Genomic DNA, 24,150 nt, shown 5'->3' with positions numbered 1-24,150 from the left:
GGCATTAAATACTGAGCTATTGTCTCACATTCTACTCCCATTTTCTGGTCTAAATCTCTTTCTAAATTAGTCAATTAAACACATTAACCTGATTAGTCACTCTGTGCCGTATCTATCTTTAGAGAAATCTTTCTGGCAGAAAACACTGGTGGTAAAACATATCAAAATTTTGTTCATCAGGTACCAGATAAGCCTCAGGCAGAACCCTTTACTACGAGGCAATGACTTAAAGACATGGAGTTACTGCTGATTAATAATTCCATTTTGTCTTCTGCCTCTGTAAAATAGTCTTGAATAAACGGAATTGATGAGTACAAACATCTTAGAAATATATTCATATGATTTTATCTTAAAAGTTTTTATGCTTTTAGAGCCCTGTTTTATGTGAAATAAAGCACATTATTCCAGGATAAGTTAATTAAATATTTTGGTAACAGCTACATGAGGTATGATCCAGCATTAAATTTTACTTAACATAGGCAATTGAGTCACTTTCACATCATCAAAAATTCTGAATACAATTTTCCTGCTTTATAAATCTTTTTTTTTTTTTTTAATCAGATGCAGCTGTGAGATTAATACGGTACAAAATGTTGTATGTTTCTTATGGCTTCTCTGGAGACACAATTTGATATCATACCCTGTACTAGCATTATGAAATATTTTTTGTCCTGTATTACTATTATGCAGAGCTTGATTTCTGTGTTATTTTTAGTAGACTACATACTGAATAGTCAGTTCTAATTTGGTTTTCTTCAGTTCTTTCTCTCACAACATGGTGATTATTTATATTACTGACACACAGTAACTTGAAAGTTGAAAAGGAAATACATTATTCAAGAGAATATTGAAATAGTCCTAAACATCAGAAGAGAGTGCAAGATAATAGCTTATAGGGTGCAAGAACAAATTAATTGTCGTGTGCATTTCAGTTTGTGAGGTGTGAAGTGGCAAGTATATAAAATATGCTGTAAAGATAGAAAATTTTGCTAAGATGTTTATACTTTCCAAGTGAAGGAATACCAGTAGGAGTTTTCCATTAGTGAAAAGACTGAAACAAGTTTACCTGTTAAAGAAACTTTTCAGCAGCTGGCTAAATAAGCTACAGGTCCCTATTTCAGATTCGTTTCTCTTTTCTGTGCTTTCTGCTTGATAGCAAACAGAAGACACTTCTGAGAAACGAACTTTTTATGCCATTCTTAGTCTACCTTGCTCCAATTAAATAAACTGAAAATTATGAAGGATTTACTAGAAGTGTGCCTATAATTGTCTATAATATAGTGAACAAGATGATTGATTTTCCAGACAGAAAGGTTGGAAAATGCCTTTAGTTACATATATTTGTAAAGCTCTCTCTTTCCCATAAAGCCACCTTGGTCTGTCTAGACTAATATACAAAAAAGGCATGATTTTGGCATCATCTGCAGAGGACTCCTCTCAGTCAGTAGCAGTGTCAAAAAATGCTAGGCCAGTTAGTAACAGCCACTGGGGATCAAGTGAATCCTGACAGCCTCATCAAATGAAGATAAACCAAACCAAATCCAGAAAATGCTGCTGAAGGTTTGTGCAGTAGTGACTAAGAAGTCATTATTAAGGCAGGCAAAACCCAATAGCCAGGTAAGCGCTGACTCTGCAAAAGGAAGGAAGGTCTTAATTACCCCTGCATAGTGAATACTAATGCTGCTAATTAGAGATCTATGCTAAAGAAGGGCTACCACTGCCAAATTGAAGTACGATTCAGGATAGTCATAACGAATTAGCTCAAATTCTGCTTTTTTTCTGCCAAGTGCATAATGCTGAGTTAGTCTGTTGTGATGAAGTCATTCTGCAGATGATTGTACAGACTTCATCAAATGGTATAACATGATCCAACAGGAAAAAAATGTTTCATTCAGAACACTTGTTCTGCATCATACACTGATTTCTGGTTTGATGTACTATTTTTGCACTACTTCTTAATAATTATCAGAGCTTAGATTTCAGTTTCATTTTGTCTTGTATTCCTTATAAAAGCAGCTATAGCAGTTTATTTAAAACATTATTGGATATAGGCCATATTAAAATGTAATTGATGGACATATCCCTGGTAAGCAGATGGAGTGAAAAGTGATGAATAGAAAAATATGGTGTAATAAATAGATGATGGATAAAATATATACAATTTTTTCATCATCAACCAGCAGAATACTGCAAGAAAATCTTTTTTTCAAATAGATAAAGATGCATTCTAAACATCTATAATGTAATTTTTTAAAATATACTTAAGTTCCACATTTTTTTCCTTGTTTTTTTTGTCCATAGTTGTATGCAACCCAGGATCATACAATCCTAGTAATGGAATTCACTGTCTTCATGCAACAGTAGTTCGATATATGGAGCAACAAAGTGCTAAGAACTGAGGTATTTGCAATAGCTCTTAGGTATTTTAATGTGGTAATATGAATAAATATTTTTAAAATGTATACAGTTTGTTTTGGTTACATCAATAGAATACACTTGCTTTTAAGAAATAATGATTCATCAGCATATTGATGAAATATTTTAGGTCATACCATGTAGGACTACTTCATTTTTAAGGTCTTTAGAATATCTGCTAGGTTAATATCAATAGAGACAACTAACTGTTTAAATAACAAGAAGAAAATAAAAAAGTAGAGGTAGTTTGCATACTGAGTCCTTTGCTGATAGACCTCAGCTCCTCTCGACACGGACTGGTGTAAGGAGTCTACATTGTAGTTTTCATGTACCTGTCCATGCAGTCGTTGGTTAAGAGGATTACAGTGAACAGTTCACAGTGTATATAAAATCAGCACTGAAGGTCGTGAATGTTGCAATGCAGCCTCAAATGCAAAAACATCCTAAAAACTTTCTTTCTAGATGAATTATAATATTGCTACTGACCAGTTGGTAACTTCTTCGCAAAGAATGTAAAATTCCACTTGGGTCAGTCATCTGTTCCACCTTTAAATGACCCCATTGAGCGAAACACTTTTGCTCTTACCTGAAGAAAACAAACAGTAACATAAAATACCATGGTACTTTTTATGACACTCATCTTCTTTACTTTTGTAAGACTGTTGAGAATTACTAAGTGGTTGGTTCAATGCATTCCTTGTCATTGTCATTCATTAACAGCCTTATTTAAATTGGTATTCAGTAAAAGAATCCTGTTTAAAATCTTATTTGGTTTGTCTCTGCAGATCATACCCCATGCAAATTGTAAAGTTTTAAATAAATATTACGGAGTTTATACTCTTTTTCCTCTTAGCTCTTTTCCCTATCTAGTTCACGTATAAAAATGAGCTAGATGTGAAGGCCATTTTTAGTTCTTTGTCGTATCTGGAAAATGGGGTTTGCAGGTGTTTGTTTTTTTAAGCACATATATGGGCCACAGGTTTAAATATGTTTGTCTTCAGGAACTCTACTCTGAAAAAGGAGTAAAAAGAAATACCGTGCTACATCTAAGAAGTAATTTTTCAATATGATGCATTATCTTAAGATACTATACTATAAGCATCCCACTAATATACTGTTTACGTGACAGAGCCTGAAGCTCCAAATATATTATATTTTCATGGGAATGACATAAAAAATGAAAACAGTACATTTGAAAGTAACTAGTAAGACTGTATGATTTGCCTTTCTGGTTTGAATGAACTAAAGTAACTTTTATGTAAAACATATGCAACTAAGGCATTTGAAAAAAATGGAAAACAAGCATTATCAGGATTCTATGGACTGACACTGTTTATTGCTCACACACTAGTATGAACAGCATAACTAGCAGAATATATAAAATAACTTTACCAAATGCTATTTGAAAATAAATAGCTGGGAGAGAGCATGTTAAAAAATGTTTAGCAGTTAAGAAATTAAACTCTATTTAACTGTAATCCATAGAATGACTAAAGGCTACCTATTATTTATTTTCATGAACAGACCACTGGGTTGTTACGGTAGGCTGAAGCACTGCATGTCCATATGTTATCTCCATAATTTCCCACTTGCAACAGCACTAAATTAGTTAGCATTAGTTTGAATTATTAATGGCTAAAGCGAGAGCATAATATGCAGTATTGTCTTTGTGAAAATACAGACTTTGTTAAAAAACCACCATACCAAGTGATAGCAGCACATCAAACTTCCTACAGTATGGATAGCAAATTAATTTGAGAATGGCTCTCTGAAATGAATGCAGCTTTTTAAGGCAATAGCAACACAGATTAAGCAGCATTTTGACATTTTTATATATTTATCTTCCTGTTGCACATCAGAAACAGCTCTGGCTGGCAGACCATTTCATCAGTTAAAGGCATTTAGAGAATTGTATCTGTACTTTGAGGGAGAATTCTAAAGCTGATGTAGTTTTCACTGGGGTATTATACACACTAGAGTATCGACTTTCTTCTCCATGCATACATTTATGGATTTTGGCAGAGTATAGAAACAATGTTTTTTGGTCCTCCTGATAGGTGAAATTCACTTTAATTCACAAAGTTTGCACACCCTTTAAGGCTTACTGGAAAAAGCAAAATAAGTGGTATAAATGTTTGTCTTTAATTCTGCCTACTATGAACCAAAGCACTTTACACAAGTATTTCTGAATGTTATCTCTCCTTACTGATTGCAGTCAAGTACAGATGCTTTATTATAGGTGCAATCTGTGGAAGAAACCCTGATCTCAGGTAACAGCATTCACCTTGGCTTCTAAATTACTCTTGGTTTATTCTGGCTTAACCAAGAAAAGAATTCTCATTTGTCAGTACATACATGGTGTATGTATACAAATATACATCTCTTGCTGCTAAAATATTTTAGGTTTACTCTTGTATGGTTGGAGCCAGAAGAAAGAAATTTCTTTGTGTATAAAACCATGGAAAAAAGTTTCCATGTTTTTCCATTCCCCAAATAATTACATGTTAAACATGCTTTAATTTCCTCATGTTACATCTCCTATGTGTTTGCTATTTTTCCACACTGCATGTGAACTGATATTTGCATTCCTGTTTTCACCATTTTTCATAAATTCACCTCTTTGCCACGAGGCAAAATCTCTGCACACAGAAACACTCAGCACACTCCACTCTTGCAGATGGTCCTGCAGTTTGTTCAAAACCTGCAGCAGCGCTCTACGGTGCAAAATCTGCTGGAACTGGAGGGCTTACTGTTTTATGTGGTATTTTTCCCTTTTTGCCAAAGAAACATGAAGCAGGCTAACCTCTTGAGTTCTACTAAATTGACAAGATTACTGACGAATGTAAGTGGCAAACTTAACATTTATGATTAATAGATTATACATATTCAAGAAGATTAACCTGCTATTTCATTACTATAGTCTGCCTATTCAACAATAGCTTTAATTATGCTGTATATTTCTTAAAAGCAATGATCTTTTTAAATGCAGGAAACTGTTAAAGTGTTACAGAAGTAGCATTACTATTAGCTAATAGCCTCAAATGAACCTAACATGACCAGCGTAACAAATATTTCTGGTAGGTTGAGTTGATTGTTTTTGAACATCAGCTTTTGTGCTCCTAATTATGTCAGTGTTTTCCTATTACTGATTAACTAATATTCCATATCAGTATTTCCACATAGCCTCAACAGGTAAACAACAAAACCTTTAGACTTCTCTGTAACTGATAATTGACATGCAAATTTGGAGTTTTTCCCGTGTTTGTTTTAAAAGCATATAAAATGGATGAGGCACATATTATATATGAGCAATTGGAAAAACATACTAGGTTGCGTTTATTTTTTCTCTGCTATAATGGGAGTTGTTTAATATGACATTTCAAAAGACTGAAAATTTACATTTTTGGTGTGGTTGAGTGTAAGCCTTTTTTAAGAGGAAAGAGGATTCTGGGAAGGAGTGGCTGTCTTCTTAAAACTGAACAAGTTATAAACTTTCTGAAGTAGTACTCACTTATATCAAAAAGTGATGAAAAATTGGAATTCTTGGAAAGCCAGAAAAATAGTCTGTGATATTCAGTTCAATGCTGTCTCCCCAGTTTGTATTTTGTTTTTAATGCAGCAGGAATACAGGGCAGAAGGTGTATTTTTGCAGACAGAAAACCCATGGTAACACAGGCTGTGAAGAAAATTCATTGCCTGATAAGAGGAATAAATGGAGCGTTTAGTTGGATTGCACTAGATTCTTAAATAATACGTGCCTTTCAAAGCCTCCTATGTATTATGGAGCTATCATACTTTAGATATTAAAGTTACCATCAAAAGAAACATCAAATACTTTACAATCATGACAGTATAGTTTATATTACACCATATAAGAACAGAAGAGATTGTTTTCCAAAGTGAGGGAACCTTTCATCATATCTTTTTCTTTCTTATTTGTATTAAAGACTTCAATTCAATGTCATTTACACCAGGCTTTCAGTTTTACACCTCTGGAGATCATCTAGTCCAACACCTTGCTGAACACCTTGTTCAGCAGGCTGCTCAGGGCCGTGTCCAGTCAGATTTTGACCATCCTCAAGGATGGAGACTCTATGACATCTCTGGCAACATCCTCCAGTATTCAGTCACCTTTACTGTATGGTGGGTTTTTTTTTATCTCCAACCAGAATTTCCTGTATTTCAATTTGTTCCCAAATAGATTTCTCATTTACTTTCCTTATGATAGTTGTTGAAAATCTCCCTATGAAATACCTGTATGACATTGTAGCTATGCTTTTCTTTTTTTGAACATTCCTATCATAACGCTCAGCTTCTCTGTGTCTTATATCTTTCCTCTTTTTCCCCTTTTCCCTTTTAAATCTCACATAAGTATTTAAGTGAATACCAGCATTTCCATTTTTGTGGTTTGAATGAGTAGTATAAAGAATCCTACTTCACACTAACTGTGCAATTTTCTAATTACCCGAAACCATCTAGAATATCATCTCTTCAGGCACCTACTTACACAGGTTTGAGGCCAAATTCATGTATAGTGCACTCCGACAAGAATGGACGAGGCCAAACCAAGATCTAATTTGTCTTGATTTCAACTGGGAAATAAGCAAAAGCAAGTGAAGTAGAAGCAGAAATCTCATATTCATGCCAATGCAGCTAGCTACATAAGAACATCTGAGAAGAATATTCATTATCCAAGCAACAGACCTTCAAATACAAAATTATTCATGAGCTATCAGTGTGTCTGGAAATACAGCTTTTATAGACACAACCCACCTGCAAAGCTGAAGAACTCCTCATATGCAGGATGCATAAAACTGTTTGCACTGAAGCAAAAACCAGCTGAGTACCTAGGCTTCAGTAGGAAAGCCAATATTCTCTGGAGTTTGGTTCACTGGAAATGATGCAGATGGCTTTTCTCTTACTTTTTAAGGTAAAATATAAACAGGTATATTACATGACCAAATCATAACATTTAGATAAGTACATGTGGCCACTTAAAGGTGAATGACTTCCAAGTGCATTCCATAATGGCTAATTTTTAACTTTAAATCTTTTAATTTTCACATTTTCATTTTCCACTCCTGTAAAAGAGAAAGGAAGGTTTCTGTTTTAAGCCTCTATGTGCAGTGACATTATGCAGCAGACTGCAAATCTCGGTTCCCCAGCTCCATTGCCGAAGGCTCCCACAGTGCTAGATGCAGTCACCCGTTGGAGTTTGGCTCTCAGGGTCTTCTGGTGTGTTTGCCTCTGTGCAGGGGTTGCTGGCGGCATCACCATGTACTGGGTCTGTCTGAGATGGAGTTATTTTTCACAGTAGGTGGTACAGTGATCTCCTGTACATTTGTGATCACAACAATGCTGATAACACATCAGCATTTTGGCAACTGCTGAACAGTGTGTGCACAGCGTAAAGGTCTTCTCTGTTTCTCACTCACCCCCAGTGAGTACTGTGGGGGTGCGCAAGAGCTTGGGAGGGGACACAACCAGGCAGGTGACCCGAACTAACCAAAGAGCTATTCCATGCCATATAACGTCCTGCTCAGCAGTACAATGGAGAGGAGCGAGGTTTGGGTAGTTAGCTACCTTTTGCTTGGGAACTGGCTATCCACACTGCTCTGCCCATGAGAGGTGGTGAGTGATTACCGTTACATCACTTCTTTTGTTTTTTTCTTTTTGCTTCTACTTCTCCACTTATAAAATTATTTTCATCTTGACCCATGAGTTTTCTTGCTTTTACTCTTCGTTTCTTTTCTCCTGTCCCACTGGAGGTGGGTGGTGGGGGTGTGAGTGGCTGTGTGGTGCTTAGCTACCTACCAGGGTTGACCCACCACACACTGGATGCCAGCGTGGTTCCACAATTGGGTGAAGCTGGTGAGATCTGCCCAAGAAGAGTCACTCAGCCCATTTCCCCATCTCAGGTATAACCAAAGAGCTCTCATGTGGTAATACACAGGCCAAAGCTGTATGTGGCCAGTGATCTCAGCATGAAGAAGTTCCAAAGCTCATTATGACTTCTACCTCACTACATTTAAAAAAAAAAAAATAAATCTCAGAAGACTTGGTTTATTTCTCAAAACCAAAGATAATTATATCTCAAAATATAATTTCTTTAAGAAAACACCCACAGAGCTGGGTGATTAGCTCAAGATTAATTTGCCCAGGAAATTCCGTACAAATTGGGAAAGGACTAACCGATTACTACAGTGAAGATGACATTAATATGTTGGAACCAGAACTGAAAGACAGAAAAATATTTTGGAAAAAAATGTGAAATAGAAAATATTTATAAAAGCTATACTAGAAACACACACTAAAATATCCTTTAACTTTTCATTCACTACTTCAGTAAAGACAGAACTTCCAAAAAGAACAGTAATTCAAGCCCTGGGAAACAGTAGAAGGCTTAACAGGAAACTCCAGTGAAGGAGAAGCAAAGGGTGACTAGTCTGAGGTGAGATTTCCAAAAACTTAAACATTATGGCCACACATTGAAAGACACAAATTCTGAGTCTCTCATAGTAATAACAACACATGTGTCTCTTAAAGAAGACACTAAGCAGCCTATTTGGAAAGGCAGTCCCAGACTGAGTTGCAAGTCCTGTATCCCTGCTAGGCATTCCAGGTACTGGAGAACAACATTTCCAGGACAATGTTTACATATGTACACATCCACTTCAGGGAAAGTTATTATTTACTTGATTTCTGTGTGATTTAAAACAATTTAAATCCAATGATCTGTCTCTCCCTCATACCATGCATGACTTTACCAGAGGACTGGCTGGGTAAAAGACAGTTCCTTGATTTCTGATTCTGTCACTCCTCTTCCTCTCCCATACCATCACTGGGGAAAATAATGCCCAGTGATAGACAGACACATGCTCAAAATACAGACGTGAGGTGATAACTGGGATCCACTGAAGTCACTGGTAACAGTCCTATGGTCTTCAGGAGTACCAGAAAATCATACTTGGTATGGATGCAAACCTGATAACCAAGTCACACCACAGGAGAAGGTAGAAAAGGGTAGGTGGGAATTTAAGCAATAGTCTTCTGGTTTTAGATACTGATTCATTAAGTCTCTAGCAAAAGCTTAAAGTTAAGCCCACATTTAAGTGTTTTCTTGAGCCGTTGCCTTAACAGGTCTTCAAAGCAGATGTAACGTAAGAGTTGGTGATAAACTAAACTAAAACCAAAATGAATCTAAGCAAAGGCTGTTGGTGGCTGAAGCAGGGAGATGTGATTCACCTCACATGTAGTCTGGGTCAGCTTCTGTGCTAGAAATCCTTTGATGGATTCAAAGAATTGGTTCAAAACCTTGTTCCTCAACAGAGAGTGTCACAGACCCATACAGACTGCCAGAAAGAACCAAAAGAGTTGAACCAGCACCAGCAAGTTGGCAAGAGCAGGGTCTAGGAATGGCACAGCTACTAACCAGCTCTCCTATCTATGGATTAACAACATGGAGCCACATCAGTGGAGGCTTGTTTGGCTGCTCTAGCCCTTCCAAGCTGCACTTGTCCACATCCACTATGCATTACATCAGCAATGCTGTGTGGTTACTTACCATCATTTCCATCAGCTGGGTGATGCTATGTTGTTTACACCACAGAGGAATTTTTCCTGCTGAAATGTGCTATGTCTGAATTGAGTATGAGGAACTGATTTTGTCTAGTTAATTTTTTATAACAACAGCTAAGAGAGACCAGTTTTGTATTACCCACTGCTCCAAGTTATCTTGGCCATGGACCAGTAGATGTGCACTGGTAGAACTAAAAGAAGGAGTTGACCCACTTCTACACTACAGCAATATTCCTAAATAAGCACATGTTCTCTGAAAGCATATTCTATTCCATTTTTTCAAAAGCAAGAACGTCAATGTTTTGTCATATGCTGGCTCTTTCCTGGCCCACTAAACTGAAAATAAGCAAAAAAACAAAACAAAACCCACCAAAAAACCCCCAAGAAAACCCTCATATGATGAAACTAGAATAGAAATGTAATGTTTTAGCCATGGTGTGTGTGTACAACAGGTCAGGCAACGATACAGTACTTTCATCTGTATTGTCTATATAAAACATTTATTTTTAAGCTCTATAATGGTATTATAGAAATACATAGAATATTTTATAGAGTGTATTTTAGTGTACTCACTGTGAAAATAACACATTTATTAAGACAGGTATTCTTATGTCCAAACGTTTTAAATATATGCACTTCTTTGCCTTGCAGTATTATTTTACTTTGAAAAACAAAATATCAATATTTTATTCTTTGCTCCTCATCAGAATCTTCTCCTTCAGACTTTCCTGGGTCATCTAGGGTGCTCACTGCTGTGAGATATTTTATAAAAACCACGAAAAGTACTTAGATTTGTTGATTTCCTATATTTGTTTGCATTCATGTCTAGTGCACATAGCTTGCCGTTCAATTCTCCAAGTGCCTTCTTCGTAAGTACAGTGACATATAGTGCATTCATCAGTTTTCACCTCCCGGCCTGCTGGAATGACAATGGTTTCTGCAAAGCAGTTCGGGCCTAAAAAAAGAAAAGAGTTTATTATGCAATACCCATGGCACACTGTAATCCAGCATAGTTCAGTTTTAGTCTCGAGCACAGAAAACCTAACATGAAGTGACTAATGCTGGTCACATTAAACAAATGTGAGCATTGTGCACAAGGTGTAACAGCAGCAAAGAGAGCCAGGACACTGCCCTTGATGTGGCTGGATGTTTTCAGTATGGACTGTCCTGCCTTCCACAGGGAAGGTGCAATAAAGCCTTTCTGTGAAACATGCGACTGTGACAGAGACCTGGGCACAAACTGACGATGCAGACGAACACAGATTTAAGCTAGAGAAAAAGCCAGGTATTGATAATGCAACAGTGCCACTGTAGGCTACTAGAGAGCAGATTATAAATGCTATTACTTTTTTTCCATTGGAAACAAGCATTGTATTTTGTTTAGTAATCAAAGTATCAGATTAGTTTATTTTCCATTTCATGAGAAAATAGTCCTTTTCCACTAAAATGGAGTAGCTCCAGCCTCTTCTGAATGAAGACGCTTTTTGTGTATAAAATGTAAGTCAGCAAGTCTACAAACCCCTTTTAATAGTACACTGAAATAACTTCATTTCCAAGGATGAGGCAGGAGAACAACCCACCAGCACAGTATTCACAAGACAAATCTGGTTCTTTCAAAAGGTGACATCCTTGCATCTCTCTGCCACAGAAGGCTGCAAGTGCTGTATTATCTACAGTTCTGTTACAGGGGAAGTCTATTTCTGCGTTGAGAATCCACACACACTTGTAAAGCAGCACTAAACCCTACCAACCATCTCCTATCTACACACTGCCATGTCCTCAGGGGAACCTGGCCCTTCCATTCACTAAGCACACACAACAGCTGCTCAGGCAGAGCCTGGCCACTCAACAGCACTTTGGTACCATATCCATCAGGATAGGACGGGCACTAGGGGCCAGCATATATTGATCTGATACAGCTGAAAATCTTGCAACAAAATGGGCGTGCAAAATGCTTATTGACTGCCAACCTGTTTGCCACACAAGTAAGTAAATCACAGGTGAGGCTCAGTCTTCCATTGCCAGGGTGTACTCTAGGACCTAAGCCAAACAGTATGGCTTCTCCTTCTAAGGAAATGTATTTACTTTTTTAAGTGCTTCCTCTGAAAACCAAAGGTAGGGGCATGCTGCACATTCTAAAGCACAAATCAAATAGTTCACCAATCAATTTTAATAGTTATCTCTTTGGATCAGGTTATGTGCTTGTGTACTGACACAGCAGCCTGAGAATCAGATGCCAAGTTGACAACATTGAAGGCCTTTCCTCACTGAAGAGTTACCCTCTAGAAGAGACCTGCAAGACCTGCAGAAATTTGCTTCACCAAGTCCTACCCATTAATCCTCTGAGTGTTTAAGCCAGTATTTTATTTTAGGACTGACTGTTGACAAGTATCTCTAACATGTGGCTTCTTCTGCAGTTTTGGGTGGCTTCTTGCCCATTCACTTGGATGCAGAATGGATAGCAAAAACCAGCGTATCTCATATAAAATTACCTGCTTTACTAACCTAATGTTACTGTGATAGTTTTGGGTTTGAAGCCCCCTCAGGCTGTCCATGAAAAGTATCACTGGGCTGGACAACACAGGAAGGAAGGCTTCGGGGTGCCCTAGCTTTCAACTGAGATAAAGCAGCATTATCAACTATGCTGTCCTCAGTGGAACTTCAAAAGATTTCAATGCAAATCTATTAATTCTAATTAACTCAAATCAGTTAAATACCATATTCTTCTTGCAGCTAATAGACTTTCATCCCAAGATGGGTTCACCCCCACATTAGGTAAAGACACCTGAATGTTTTACATGCTGGCCTGTAATAGCCCCATGATTTACAAAGCTATATGATATAAAGAGTTAAAATACTAAAAGCAGAAACTACTTTCCATGGAGAATTTGTATGAAACCTACAAGACCACTTGAAATTTAAACACTATGTAAAAGGCACAAGAGGAACTAAAGTGATGTCAATCCCCTGTGCAGGATTTATTTCATTCTGGGAAAGTAAATGTTACAGGCTATACTTGGTTATAAAACCCAACCAGGGAATGAAGTAAAAACAGTGCAACACACGTAATATATTCACTAGGATTCAGAATGTAAATGCCTCCATTCACAATTAGTAGCACCTTAATGCTATGCGTGACGAGTCCTTCTTACATCAGAAAGTTATTAAATGTAGAGATATAAGTTAGCCCTAAATTGTTAAACTACTTAATATGGGGCAAAGTCATTGCTTTGGTAAATCTACAGGACAGCAATAACCACCTCCTTGAGAAAGGGACCCTACAAAAATAAATGACAGCCACAAATATTTTTTTAGTATCAAGCAACTTTTCTATAAAAAGTTGCCTATTTTCTGGTTCTGCATTTGCACCTATCATTACTGTAACTGCAAATCCTATAGAGTACTTAGACTGGCAACAGTCAACTGGCATCCTTGCCTCATCTTTTTCTTTGCAATATTGCGTGTGCACAGTATTATGGTTAATGTTACAGAAAAGGTCATCAATGAAAAGGCTGAACTGACTGTATTACTGCAACACCATGCACATAAATGTCAGTACAATATAGTGTCCAAACACGGAAAAATAATTCCACAGCTCTCCTTATATCATTTCTCCGAACCCTCAGACTTATTCTAGGGAAAAAAACAACCTGAGCTTCACCCCAAACCTCATTCAATTTTGAAGCTGTGTGAGCTAGTCCTGGCTCTTGGTGTCCTGTGGCTCTCTTTCAACCAAGCAGGCGACACTCATCCCTTTCCTTTTCATCTGAGAAGCAGTTGCAGAAACCAGATTTACAGGCAGAGCGGGCACACAAATGCTTATGCAGACTCAGAGTGCCATTTTCTCAGTCTCCCTTACCAGAGGGAAGCAGAAGCATGTGTATCCTCCACATTCAGTATGGATAAGCTGCCCTAAAGGCATGGCACTTGCTGAAACTACAGCTTTACTTAAAACTGGGCAGTTTATATTGATTTAGCAAGATTTGCAGCTTCCCATCACAAAGGGCGAGACATTTTTGAGTTTTTTTTAAAAAGTTTGCAAAATTACCTGACTTAGCACATGAAAAGCATTTCCAAGTAAATCAGGGCTGTTCCAACTCCAAAGCAGTGGTGGGCTTTCTGACTAGATGTTGCTGTTGCAGGAGCAGTGAATCTCTTCTCCTTGATCTACAAAGCAGGCTGCCTGCTTTCTGAGCTCCTGCTTGGTAACACCACTACTCCCCCCAACTTCAGCACCCAGTACTCGTTCAGTGCAGCAGTGGCTTGTTTGAGTTTCTTTGATCTATAGTATAAACCTCCTGGGCCCCATCCCCAACTGTATACACTTATATAGCTCTAAGGAAGTCAGCAGTGCTGCACATCTCCACAGTAGATGAAGATCCTGCCATATCACTCTTAAATCTGGCAGAAAATTCAATATGACATATTGTACCAATTCTGAGTGCAGCTTGAAATCTACCACGACATAATTTGTTTTCCTAAAGTATATACTGGCACTGTCAGACTCCGCTAGAGCCATACCATGCTGGGATCAGCAGAGATTTCTTTCCTAGGGCTAAGGCACAGTTGCTGTCATCTCAGCGATGTCTCAAAGCAGCGAGTTCAGTGCAAATCCTCAGTTCTCACACTGAGCACCAGATTGGCACGCAGCTCTCGGCCTCCCTGCATCCAAAACAGTGAATTCTACCTTCCAAAAGCAACATTTATACTGGGATCTAAGGAACTAGGAAGTCATATGTATTGGGTTTGTGTGGCAAGGTTCTGGTAGCAGGGGGGGATACAGGGGTGGCTTCTGTGAGAAGCTGCTAGAAGCTTCACCTATGTCTGACAGCACCGATGCCAGCCAGTTCCAAGACAGACCCGCTGCTGGCCAAGGCCGAGCCCACCAACAACAGTGGTAATGCCTCTGGGATAACGTATTTAAGAAAGAGGAAAAAATTGCAGCCAGGAGAGAGGAGTGAGAATATGTGAGAAACAACCCTGCAGACACCCAGGTCAGTGGAGAAGGAGGGGGAGGAGGTGCTCCATGTGCCAGAGCAGAGATTCCCCTGCAGCCCATGGTGCAGACCATGGTGAGGCTTGATTGACAGCCGGCTGAACATGAGCCAGCAGTGTGCCCAGGTGGCCAAGAAGGCCAATGGCATCCTGGCTTGTATCAGAAATAGCGTGGCCAGCAGGGACAGGGAAGTGATCTTACCCCTGTACTCGGCACTGGTGAGGCCGCACCTCGATTACTGTGTTCAGTTTTGGGCCCCTCACTACAAAAAGGACATTGAATGACTCGAGCGTGTCCAGAGAAGGGCAACGAAGCTGGTGAAGGGTCTGGAGCACATGTCGTACGAGGAGCGGCTGAGGGAACTGGGGTTGTTCAGTCTGGAGAAGAGGAGGCTGAGGGGAGACCTCATCGCCCTCTACAACTACCTGAAAGGAGGTTGCAGAGAGCTGGGGATGAGTCTCTTTAACCGAGTAACAAGTGATAGGACAAGAGGGAATGGCCTCAAGTTGCACCAGGGAAGGTTTAGGCTGGATATTAGGAAGTATTTCTTTACAGAACGGGTTGTTAGGCGTTGGAATGGGCTGCCCAGGGAGTTGGTGGAATCCCCATCCCTGGAGGTGTTTAAGAGTAGGGTCGACATAGCACTGCGGGATATGGTGTAGTTGGGAACTGTGTAATGTTAGGTTAATGGTTGGACTGGATGATCTTCAAAGGTCTTTTCCAACTTAGATGATTCTGTGATTCTGTGAGGCAGGTTGTGCCCTTCAGGTTAACAGTGGAGCAGATATCCATCTGCAGCCCATGGAGGACCCCACGCTGGAACAGTTAGATGCCCAGAGTCTGTGACCCTACGGGAAGCCCACGCTGGAGCAGGCTCCTGGCAGGACCTGTGGACCCATGGAGAGAGGAGCCCACGCTGGAGCAGGTTTGCTGGCAGGACTTGTGACCCTGTGGGGGACCCACACTGGAGCAGTCTGTTCCTGAAGGACTGCACCGTACCCCATGGGAGGGACCCCATGCTGGAGCAAGGGAAGAGTGTGAGGAGTCCTCCCCCTGGGGAGGAAGGAGCAGCAGAGACAACAGGTGATCAACTGACCACAATTCCACATTCCCCATCCCCCTGCACCGGAAGAAAGGAGGGGTGGGGTGTTTTTAAGATTTGGTTTTATTCCTCTTTATCCTATGCTGATTTGATTGGTAAGAAATTAAACTAATTTCCCCAAGTTAAATTTGTTTTGCCCATGACAGTAATTGGTGAGTGATTTCTCCCTGTTCTTATTTGAACCCATGAGCCTTTAGTTGATTTTCTCTGTCCAGCTGAAGAGGGGAGTGATGGAGCAGCTTTGGTGGGCATCTGGCATCCAGCCAGGGTCAACCCACCACAGAATATTTGGTGGTTAATTTATTGAGAGTTTATAATGAGATCCTCACCTCTTAAATGCTTAAAACTAAAAGAGTTTAAAAATATTATTGGGGTAAATGCTGCTATTGTAATTTTTTTTCAAAGTCCTTACACTGGTCCTGTGAAAAGCTTCCAATGACTTCTGTGTTATGCTTCAGTGTTGACAAAAGCAACAATCTAATTAAAATGCAAATTTTGTTATCTGGGAAGAAAACAGCCGTTACTAATTATCAGCAGAGAATGCCCAAGCCACTCACCTACAGAAGCAATAGCACCTGTAACCTTGACAACCTCACAAGAGGCTCTCTGAAGCTTCTCCTCCTCTCCTTCCACAAAACCACAGCTGTACGCTACAGAGTTGTGCCGGTTTCCTCTGCAGCCTGCCCTTGCTTTTGCATGAGCACGTGTTCTGATCAGTTCAAAAATGTAAGATACAGCAATTTGGTAAATCGTGTTTTAATCAACTGTTTTCATCATGTGTTAAACCAAATTATGGACAAAGAAATCTGTTCAACTGCAAGTTAATGTGTTTGCCTGGAGAGTAAGTCACGGCAAATTTTCGCCAATTAGAAGTACAGTGATAACCTCTGTAATACAGCACTTTGATGTGAGACTGCTTTGGGCTCTGCTTTATACTAAACTCCCTAATAGCTGCCCTTTTAATAGCTTCTTGCAGCAGTCAAACAGGTCACTTCCAAGGTACCCGACAGCAGTCCCATCTACCCTGACACTTTTATGGTATTCATCATTGTGGTATTTGAGCACTTCATAAATGACATAACCTCAACATTTAGCTTAACCTCTATTTTTTTTCTACTTTTTTTTTTTTTTTCAAATTTCATGGAGAGATTTCCAATGGTTACAACATGAAAAGACAGATCCTACACTTCATCCTGGGTATCTTCAGAACCATGATATTATATAAGAAACAGCTGTGCTGGGTGAGATCGGAGGTCCACCTGCACCTGCAGCAGCCAAAAGGAGATGCACAGGGAAGTATATAGGGACAGAGCAAGCACACGTACCCCGCTTCCAGCACTTTCTGAATCAGAGACTTTGTAAATGGCTCCTGTGTGCTGAGTTAATGGATGGAGTTAATAGGCTTGTTTATGATTAACCTTTCCAACATCCTCCTGAACTCCTATAAACAGCACTTGGTGGTAAGGAGGTCCACAGGTCTTGCACACAGGGTAGAACAGTTTTCACTTGCTGTCTCATGCTTTCCACCTGCTACCTAGATTTGGTATTCCCTAATCCTCACCGTGGAAGCGGCAGTAACAACCATCTCCCCTTTGCTGTGCCATTCATGAGCTTATAGACCTGTGTGATGTTCCCTTCCCTCCCATCACCTCACCTGCAGCCTGAGGAGGCTGGTTCTGCACCCCCTTTGTCCCTGCTGACCTCCCCAGACCTTCCCCACTTCTCCTACCTCCTTTTTGGGCTGTGAGGACCGCACCTGTGCACCACATGCAAGTTGTAGAAGCACAATGGGCTTGTACGGTAGCACAGTGATATTCCCTGTTTTGTTTCCCATTTTCCTCCTAATTCCTGACATATGCCTTTCTGTGGTGACCACTGATGAAAAAGTTGAACTGACGTTTTCATGACACTATGAATTTTATACTAGATAGAAATCTTATAGAAAAACATACGTTTCATTACACTGAAATCAAATCTTCTGCTGCCTTTCTGCATTTCAGTAAAGTTTCACTTTACAGCAATGCTACTTGACAATCTTCCATGTACAGCAAGAGTGTTCCTGTTGTTCAGTAATTTCAGGAACATGCCAGGGAAAGTGAAGCCTTCCCTCCCACCTTTCAGATCTTTCTTCTTTCTGACGTTTCAAGACTTCCTCCAGGATCTATTGCAGATGCCAGAGAGACTAATGAAACACGGAGCTGGAAGAAGAGATGTCAACAAGCTCCCTGCCTGCATTTCAAGCTGCCTGTTGATGCAGATGACCTGGAATGCCACAGCACAAAACCAAGGACTCCTCCACACCCCAGCAGGAAGTCACACCGGGGAGCGAGGACAGCCAAGGACCAAGCCATGGATAAAGGGTGGCTGCGCCTGCCTCCCTCCCAGTGCAGAGCACCTGCTGGGATATTGAGATGAGTTTCGAAAGGTGCTAATGCAGCATGGCAAGGCAAAATAAGGCTGCTCTGCCACATAGCACCGCAGCAGCAAGATTTTCGAGATACAGGCATTACCTCCCTCATCCCTCTCACATCTAATCACTTCCTCCAGAGATGGTATCGGTACCTACTTTGTGCCCTTCCAATCGCTAATCTCATCTAAAGGCTCTGTATCTCCCTGACTTGATTTTGCTTCCCTCTCATGCGTATATATATAAAATATGTCTATCTCCTGTGAAACGTCAGCTCAGAAGATAAAGCACAACAAGCAGCTGGCAAAAGTAGTCTGTGACTAGGATTACAGCAGACTCTCATTCTCTCACAAAAATAAGTTCATCACCCCTGCTGCCGTCATGAATCTGACTGCTCCCAATCCAGTGCAACCTTTTACTCGCCTCAGTACCTTTGGACGCTACCGAACCACGTCCAAAAGAGAGTTTTCAATTACAGAAGAAGGATTCAGGTAGATGCAATTTTAAGAGTAATTTGGGACCCTGAAGAACCATGTACTGTTTCTGTGGTTTATCAATGCCTCAATATACTGTCAGCCAGAGAACCATGGTAAATAGCCTAACAGACTTCCAGTAAATGTGTATATATATATTACAGGGAGAAGAAAAATAAAGGTATTCATCCATTTTGCGATTTTACTTAGCTGCTGTGGGAAGTAACAAAAAGGCAGTGTGTGCAATGTGCTACCTTTCATGAAAGCAGTGTTTTGTTCATGCTAGATAGAGCCTTGGTGCTTTTAAGAATAATAAAACCCCTCCCTTTGTTAGGGTCATGTTTTGTTAGATGCACTGGGAACGGACAGATTGGAAGAAAATCTGCCAAGGGCAAAACAATTAAAAATAACATTTTGCCACCTAATTTAGAAGGACGGATATAGCAGCATCTGCTGTGAGCAGACAGACAGAAGAAAGCTCAGTGAAGTTCTCCCATAACTAAAAGGGGTGATCATGTCCTCCGCGGCACTGCTGTGACAATGTGGGTATCAAAGCTCCGGTACCTGCTGTAGTCTAAGTGTGCCTCTGTGTGCGCGCATGTGTGTGTGAATGTGCTTTAATCTGGAAGATAAAACGAGCTATAATCTTACTTTGAGTTGGGTTTTAATATTCTGCTTATGAGACTCAAAAGCCCTGTTTATGATTAAGTTCTGTTGTTTTATTTTTTCATTTAGCATGTGTGACAGCACTATTGATTAATGTTTTGTTCCGGCTCCGTCCTAGAAATTGGACAAGTGTCCAAAAATCCCACAGAACACAAAACGAAGCCACCACAGCCACTGGACCAATCCTATCCACCACTGCTTCCTCCCAGCTCTGCTTCTCCATCACCTTGCATTTTGCCGTGATGTTAGCATCCCTGAAATGACAATGCCAAATGCTACCAAAACCAGGGCTGCACAGTTACTTTTGCACAGGTAGAAATTGCTTGCAGGAAGGGAACAGTCCATAATCCTGCTGCTGCCGCCGCTGTCCCCTTGGATTTTCATGTGTATTCAGAGAGCAGAATTTCAGATATCTGCTTTTTGTGTACTGAACAAAAAGAAGCAAAGGAACATCGAACACTACACAATCCAATACCGTATGAGCCAAACAGCCTCAGAGCATAAAAAGGCCCAATTAAATAGGAGGATCAAGTGCCATAAAAAATAAGATACATCAAACAACTTCCTTTATCGGAGAAAATACAGAAAGACTTGAGTACTCTACTTAAAATGATTTTCAAAACTCCTGTGACTTGTAAAGGGATATTGTGTTCCACCCAGAAACAGCATCCATTAGATATGAGCTGAACATTGTGTGTATCTTACAGAAAATTATATAAACACTTAGAAGCCAGCAAGCCGTGCATCAATTTTGCGCTCAGCTTTCTTGCAGCTCAGTCACCACCCAGGTGATTAGGAAATTAGAGACACCGGGCTTGAATGCATTGGGAAAACTCTCATCAGATGCCTCAGACAACAGAAACACTGCGGGGCTGGTGCTGCTCACCTGCAGCCCATCTCACCGCCAGCCCTGCCCACTGGTACCAGGATTTCACCTGTGTCACATTTGCAGAAAGCCGCTCGTCTGTGCTCCCCGCAGCTCTCCACACCCCCCTGCACCAGCCAGGGCAGAGATGGTGAACCAGCCTGGGCTAAAGCCAGCTTGGAAGAGAAGAGGTCCAGGACATGTCCTGCAGTGCAGCATCCTGCAGAGATGCTCCTGGTGGAGCAGAGCCCAGCAGCTTCATGGGAGCAGGGGTATGCAACAAAAGCATTGGCTACTTGCTTGGAAACTATTTCTGAAGCCCAGAGAGGGCGGTCATGTCTACGAAAACAAAGCAATGCCTTGCTAAATTTTCTCTCGGTTACAGAAACTGCAGAAGCATTGCCAGGCACTGCGGGGACAGACGGACTGACAACGGTGGTGGGACATTATGTGGGCTTCAGCGGGGTGAGCTGCTGCCTGCCCCAGCACTTGCAGCATGGGGGCTTAAAAGCTCTGCTGCTGAGGTTAACGGGGCTAATCCTTTCCTTTCTTAAGATGTTTATTCATCCCAGTGACCCTGCTGGGCTCAGTGGGTTTACTGGGGGCCTGGTGAAAGACCTGCTCAGCAATAAGTCATATTCTTCACACTGGGAAACATCAGGTTACTCTTCAGACTAAGCAAGCCACGTGAAATGCCTCAACAAGTTATCCTAAAAACTATTATGTAAATTTAAATAGACTCTGCAATTCCAAAAGCATGCGCTACAGGTCGGTAATTTAATGCATCAGAGACCTGCTTGCAAATACTGGAACTAAAAGCACATTTTAATTAGCCAAAACACTGCAGCACTGGTGGGCTGTAGCGTCTATCAGGCAGGTTAGTTAGGTTGCTGAGAAGTGTACAGTAACTCAGGCAGTAATGTACAGGATTCTATGCATCCTGAAACCCATACTAAATGCAGGACGCTAATGAAAGAAGAGATTTTGAGAATTACGATGGAAAAATCCCTGAAGACTTCAACTAAATTGAAAGCTAGTGGCACAAAAGTACAGTATAACGCTGCTTTGGCAATGAAGTGGAATCTAAATCAGTATATTTTTCCAGTCAGTATAAAACACGGGGTAGTGAGAATATGGTACACAAGGATGGCCAGTGGCTACTTACTGCTACAAGGGATTATTCAATCAAACCAACAAAAAATTACCAGTTAAACATCAGCCATTTTTTCACCCCATTTTAGAATAAATACACTGAATACAGTTAAATCAGGGATTATCTTTCTTACTGAGAACGACATATCAAAATACTGAATGTAGCACCATTCAATTCCAGAAAGACTGTCACAGCAGACAGTGACAACTCTTCCAATTAAATAGTCCCCTTGCAAAATTAAGTGTTTTATTAAGGGCTTTTTTGTTGTTATTTTGGGTTTTGTCATCATAACCAATGCTTTGGGGTTTTTTGTTTTAGGGGCTTGCCTACACAGACAGATTTCTAGCCCCTCATCCAAATTCACTAGAGTTGCTTTGCTCTGGTTGCAGTTGTACAGATGTACCTAACATGTCTCTCTAGGTAATCTGCTGCTGAAGTGATAACACGCTAACCTAGAAAAAAGCATCTCCACCAAAGGAGCAGCGGTATAGGGTCTCAGACACCCTCTCATACAGACAAGCTGTGAACAATGTTGTCAGCTGCAGAAAAGGGGAACAGAAGTTGAGACTCTGAAAGGGAATAAAGTTTGTGCAGTAACAGAAGTGGTCTGTCACATCTGAACTGCTCAGCTTCACACCCGGAGACTTTGGTCCTGTGGCAGTTTCTGGACTGTATCTGTGATGTTGTGCTCATTTTATCCATTTCCTTTGAGTTACATGACAAAAGGTAAGAACACAGCCAAAACCAATCCCAGCACAACTGTTACTTAAAACATAAAAAAACCTGATCCACAAAGGACTTTCTTTAATATATACTGAAGACTGACGACCACCTCTCCCCGTTCTACCTTTGTCAATTAGAATGTTTCCAAAAATCTGCCTCTTAAAAATAGATAAATAGTACCCTTTATTACAGGGATAGAAGTGACAGGGATCTATGCCAAAAAAAAAATTATAATTGTCAGTATGTCATACATCACTTTAAAATATAATGAATTCTAAAAGCATCCTTTGCCATGAATTGTTAGCTTCTTTGAAATAAAAAGCTGTACTTCTAAAAAACAGGTGTAGTGCATGGGACTCAGAATGGAAATCAAAGAACCTGTTTATTCACTAGTCCTAATGAACTACTAGTATCTTTAGGTGTGAAAAGTTACAAAATATACAGTTGTAATTGCTGGTTATTTTAACATGATAGTAATACTATGTGAATTATACCTTTAAAGAACAGAGATATTAAGTTCTCCTAAGAAAAAATTCTTTATCAACTTTAAGATGCACCTAGGTTACTCCACAACTGAGAAAAATCATGGTATTTTTATGAGCAAAAGAGAGGTGTTATGCTTTGCCCTCCATGCTGCTGAATCAGTAATTCTACCTTTTCTTCCCCTTTAATGATTCTTCCCTGGTGGTTATGAAACACAGCACTGAGACAGCTTGCTTTGGAAAGACTGTATTTTGTACCTGTTCAGGAAGCTGAAGAGAAAAATGTGGCTGTGAGAGCACACCCTTCCTGCCCCTGGTGCCCTGAGCAGCTCTGCTCCGATGGCCTGTCAGGATGTGACCCAGGGAAAGTCTGATGTCGGTCCCCACTCCAGTGCTGTCCTCCCACACAGCCGCAGCCCTGGGGATAAGTCACTCGGCACCCAACTTTGCCAGCTAAAACCAAGGGATCAGGTCTAAGCCAGCCACCTGTGGCCTCTGTGTATGGAGGGAAAGGACGAGGCAAGTCATCGCACCTCCTTCAGGCAGGTGCTGCCACAACGAGTCATGAGCCTGGCCTACAGGTCATCCCCTTCACCAGTACACAGATGCCCTCCTTGTGTTTCAGCCCAATTTCTGACATGGGCTCCTACCACTTTCTTACCTTATTAAGGTCTTGCACAGAATAAAGACTGAGATGATAATAGCTATTATTCTGTTGATCAGAAACTGTCAGCAAGTCAGAGTTGCAAATTTAAGACCCGGTTCCTCCACATATTCAATTTAGGACCATATCTAAAGACAGTTGTTTAGAAATGCAGCCAGGTACTAAGTAAATCTAAATATTTTAAGTTGCAACATGGAAATCCATCACTGAGTATCATAAGTTAATTCCCTCTCATTTCCGTTTGCATGACCCTTAGTCAGTTGTTGATTCATGACTTGTGTAAGGGTGATGCAAACGGAGATGCTTTGGGGTAGGAAGAGTAAGAAACCAGAAGATGGAAGGGTGATTCACTGCGAAGGCAAAAGAGTAGGAAGCCACTGGTGTTGGAAGAGACCAAATTACTGGGATTGCAAGCAGGAAGTAGAAAAGCAGGAAAGCAGGCAGGGTGACTGGCAAAATGACTTTAAGGGATCATCTCTTTGTGGAGATGGAAAGACAGGTGATTTGAAGTGAGAGACATGAATTATGAAAGATATGGGAACCAGTTTTGTTAAATGCAAAGATTCTGTGAGTTACACAAATTCTTTCATTTCAGGGAAGTGCAGCAGCACAGAAATTGCATGTCA

At 40.4% G+C, this 24,150-nt stretch overlaps 2 protein-coding genes across 4 annotated transcripts in view; one reads left to right on the top strand and one right to left on the bottom strand.

Annotated features, from left to right (window-relative positions):
* ZPBP (zona pellucida binding protein) overlaps positions 1–2,392 on the top strand; it is a 32,149-nt gene extending 29,757 nt beyond the window's left edge. The window contains 2 exon segments of the mRNA XM_074858111.1: positions 2,302–2,349; positions 2,352–2,392. Of these exon segments, the coding sequence (XP_074714212.1) occupies positions 2,302–2,349; positions 2,352–2,392 (89 nt within the window).
* An 8,001-nt stretch (positions 2,393–10,393) lies between these two features.
* The window catches only part of VWC2 (von Willebrand factor C domain containing 2), a 63,388-nt gene continuing 49,631 nt past the window's right edge, over positions 10,394–24,150 (bottom strand). For all 3 annotated transcript variants that reach the window (XM_074893150.1, XM_074893129.1, XM_074893140.1), the window contains exon 4: positions 10,394–10,948. In XM_074893150.1, coding sequence (XP_074749251.1) covers positions 10,797–10,948 — 152 coding nt within the window. In that variant the 3' untranslated portion in view covers positions 10,394–10,796. The remainder of the gene's footprint in view (positions 10,949–24,150) is intronic.

Source organism: Strix uralensis, chromosome 1, assembly GCF_047716275.1.
Source record: "Strix uralensis isolate ZFMK-TIS-50842 chromosome 1, bStrUra1, whole genome shotgun sequence".
In the NCBI taxonomy this organism is placed as follows: domain Eukaryota; kingdom Metazoa; phylum Chordata; class Aves; order Strigiformes; family Strigidae; genus Strix; species Strix uralensis.
Note: the sequence above shows the minus strand (reverse complement) of the source record. Positions and strands in the feature narration are given on the sequence as shown.